Below are 3,887 nucleotides of genomic sequence, written 5' to 3' on the forward strand. Positions count from 1 at the left end.
GGGGGGGGGGGGGTGGGCAGAGAAACAGTGAATGAGTGGGAGGCGATTTTATGGTTTAGATCACAGACACCTAGGAGGAGACGGCAGGATGAAGCAGCAGCTTTTTCTATCTTCACACTTTCTCACAAGGGGAAAAAAATCCCCGCCTTTTTTATTTAAATGTTGCTGAATAGCAGTTTGAGTGTGGCTGATGGCAAAACTGCATCAGGCAGATGTGGCTCTAGCAGACTAAGGCGACCCTGCTGTCTCGCAGACGCTGCTGCACCAGGGCTGGAAACGGCTGTGATACGGACTCCAGCCCCGAGCAGCCACGGGTTCGTCGCACAGCCCTCCCCGCACGCCGTACGGGGTGTGCACGGGCCCCCATGTCCCTTCGGCCTCCAAGGGAAGTTGTCTCCGGTGTGTTACATACCTGACACTCGTGGGGTTTTTCTCCTGTGTGTACCAGATAGTGCTTCTGGAGGTGAGCCAGCTGCGTGAAGCCTTTATTGCAAGTCTGGCATTTAAATGGTCTCTCTCCGCTGTGTACTCGGAGGTGCACCTAGGGAGAAGCAAAGCAATTAACAACTTGCAGTTTCCAGCACTGTAACGAAAGTACTTTCAGATGTTTCCTAAAGTTAGCGGAAGACTCCCATTGCCAAAATACAATGTTATCTAGTTAACTAGGTGGCGTCAGTATTAAAACACTGTCTTTACAACCATGCTTTCTTGCTGGGGGGTGCCGTATTATTACGCCCAGACTGATAAATAGCCTTCCACGCAAGGGAGGCCCGTCCCTACTTTTCCTAGACAACCTATTGGGAGAAACCAGAGCCTTCCAAGAAGGCTCGGGTCTTATTCTCCGCTGCCTACCTTCAGATTGGAGAGCTGGCCGAAGGTCTTGGAGCAAACATTGCATTCGTACTTGATCTTCCCGTTCTGCTTCTTCAGTGGGTATGGGAGGGTTTTGTAACCGGTCACATTCCTCTTACTTTTAATGAGATTCATGGCTTCTTCACCGCCGGTGGCAGCCAACACCACTGAGGTAGGTTTAGGTTGCATTATGTGTTCTGAACTGGCTGCTGTACCAGCTGTGGGTGACCCGCTGGTAGGGCTGCATGGCTTGTCCTTCATGCTGGCAGCAGCGCCCGTGATAGAGAAGGCACTGTTAGGTGCTGGTATGAGGAAGTCTCTCGGATGATCGGGCTGCAGCAATCGACGGCCTCCTTCACTGGGCAACGAACTGGGGAGCGTGGTGGGGTTCAACATGTGGTGGGAAAGGCTACCTCCGCTGAGCAGGTTGCCATAAAGAGGATACATCCTCGGGAAGAGATTGAAATTGTTGATGCCATTGATATTGTTCAAAGCGCTCAGGTTATTACAGCTCATATTGAATGGAGGTAACAGGAATTTGGGGTAGTGGGGGTTATAGGACGGTAGAAAGGCAGGTGGGAGGTGGCCAGGGGGTGCATATCCAGGATAAGACCCCAATCCTTCTGAGCCATACGATCCGTTCAAGTAAGAGTACGGCTCTCTGTGCTCTTGGGAAGTAGGTGCCAGAGGCGAAACCGTGACCCCCGGACTGCTGTGAGGGCTTGAACTTTTCAAACTTTGGTCTGGGCTGCTCCTCCCGGAAGGACTCGGCGTAGTAGACGTCTGGATGGGCGAGTGAGTAACGTAGCTGGGTCTGTCCATCCCATATGCTAAGGAAGCTTTCAGATAGTCTTCTGGAATGTGAGGTCGGATCGGGTAGACAACTCGAGGGAAGAAACACCTCTCCGGGCTATAGTTCTTACGCAGATCATCCAAGTCTTTTTCTGGAGTAACTGGTGAAATGTTGGTCTGGAAGAAGTCTTTTCCTTTTGGAGGATTGGATTCCATTTTCAGGATTTCTTTCACACTGTGCTCCTTCTTTGGGACGCTTTTCTGATAGAGCTCATCTTTATCAGCACTGTGCTGCTTTGGATTAACGTGGGTTTGCGCTGAAATACAAAGACAAGGTAATGATTATTTAGATATGCCACCGTCATTATCTCTTTTCAAAACACAGTCTAACTCCTACAAGTTTAGCGGGAAGGAAGGGCCGCTCTCGGAGATGAGCAATCACTTAACTCGCCAAAAACCTAATTTCTGTGTGAAGAAATGCCTGCTGGTATTAAGTGTTAATAAAAAGCATTGTTAATTTAAGGGATCCCAGCCAGTACATACAGATCTGGGTGATGATTCATTTGCAGAGTGCTAGTCTCCACTTTGCAGACTGATTTCACCTTTCTTTCCCCTGAAATTTGACTAGCTTTGCTGCTCAATGTCTGTTTAAGCAGTATTTCTAATAGATGCGGTAACGAGCATTTGTTCACAACACGGGTTTAACAGAAGGACTTTGCAGAACGCAAGCTCCCAGAAATGCTCCTCGGTAAAATAACAAGGCATGACAAATCAGCTTTTGCCAAACCGCAGCAGTCACTTCACCAGCCAGTTCAATTACTTACAGTACCAAAAAAACCATGGCTGGCTAGGATGAAAGCCTTCTTCAAAGAGAAGGTATTCTCCATCAGTAAACAGATCATTACTCATTAAATATACTGCTTAGGAACATCTACAACAAAGCAGACTATTTACTGCAGATTTCTGTGGCATTCAGTCTATGCAAAACTCCTCTGCTTACAGCTGTGCTTTATAAAAAAAATGCTGAAGCAAAGCAAAAGAAAGCAAGACTGGTTGGCTCCAGCTTAAGTCGAAATGTACTTTAAAAAAAAAAAAAAAAAGGAAGGGGGCAAAAGAAATAGGCATTTAGAAGGAAAAAGAAGCTAGCATCCATTCGGCTCAGTTCAGCGCATACACTGTTTATTTCTACTCAAAGACCCTGCCTTGTTATCTGGACACAATGTAATATAAACAGTACACTGAAAGATGTCTTCAGTAGAAAAAGAAGTCTGCTTTTATCTAATCTCCCAAAGTTAATCGTTATATAATCTTGAAATGATGACTTGTAAGACATTTTCTTATAGGGGAAAAACTACAAGAAGGTTTCATATTCGTGGTTAGTTATGTGCAAGGTTTTCCATCAGAAGGTACAAGTCAGCGCCGACAGGTATGTGACTCGAAAGTATCGCAGCCCTTTAGCCAAATTTCTACTTTTGTGACTTCACTAACTGGGATGAGAAACAGTTCTTTCTGATTTTTGGAGGACTAGCTGAACCCAGTGAGGAAGATGGGAACAGGCAATGACCACGCCGCTTTCAACGCAGATTCTTTGCTTCACTATTCACTACTCTGACGGAATCTATCATTTGGCAACATTACCCTATAAGGCAACGAAACAGCCATTTACTAAACGTATCCAAGAAAACAGCTGTTTTCAAAGCATGCTCCTAACTCACAGCAACCCATTTTTACAGTAGCATCCTTTTTCAAATGGCATTAGGCTAGTAGCGAGCAAATTTAGTTTGAGATATGTGGGCAGTATTTTCAAGCTGCAATGAAATGCAATTGAACACGCTTATGTTCAATTAAAACATTTATGATAAAACATGGGGCCTGTTGTACAGCAAGCACGTACACACGTAAGCGCGCAGACAGCTTCCCAATTACTTCTCTCGATGTCAAAGTGTAATGCAGAGCTGATGTCCACCCAGATTTTTGGGTATAGCATAGCTCCACAATGGCACCGTGGCTAATATTATCTACATCTTCTTATCAGCTGCCTGTCACCACGCCAGCGTCTCAGAGCAAACATTCCCGGTAACACTATCAGCATCGGGAAGCATTGAGACCGTGAAGTATTGAAAGCTGGGCGGGGGGGCGGGGAAGCAGGACTTGTGAAGCCTCGCAGCAGAAAAAATAAATAAATACCGCCTTATCAGGCCCGTATCAGTTTCTCAGTGGGGTCTGTCGAGCAGGAAGTTCAA

General features: G+C 46.2%; 1 protein-coding gene across 1 annotated transcript in view; it reads right to left on the bottom strand.

Moving 5' to 3' along the window:
* The window catches only part of PRDM1 (PR domain containing 1, with ZNF domain), a 26,699-nt gene that overhangs the window by 564 nt on the left and 22,248 nt on the right, over positions 1 to 3,887 (bottom strand). Inside the window, exons 5-7 of the mRNA XM_009327926.1 lie at positions 853 to 1,961; positions 400 to 541; positions 1 to 26 (exon numbers count right to left, since the gene is read on the bottom strand). The exon at positions 1 to 26 is cut by the window's left edge and continues 564 nt beyond it. Of these exons, the coding sequence (XP_009326201.1) occupies positions 1 to 26; positions 400 to 541; positions 853 to 1,961 (1,277 nt within the window). The remainder of the gene's footprint in view (positions 27 to 399; positions 542 to 852; positions 1,962 to 3,887) is intronic.

Source organism: Pygoscelis adeliae, unplaced genomic scaffold (assembly GCF_000699105.1).
Source record: "Pygoscelis adeliae isolate BGI_AS28 unplaced genomic scaffold, ASM69910v1 Scaffold76, whole genome shotgun sequence".
Lineage (NCBI taxonomy): Eukaryota > Metazoa > Chordata > Aves > Sphenisciformes > Spheniscidae > Pygoscelis > Pygoscelis adeliae.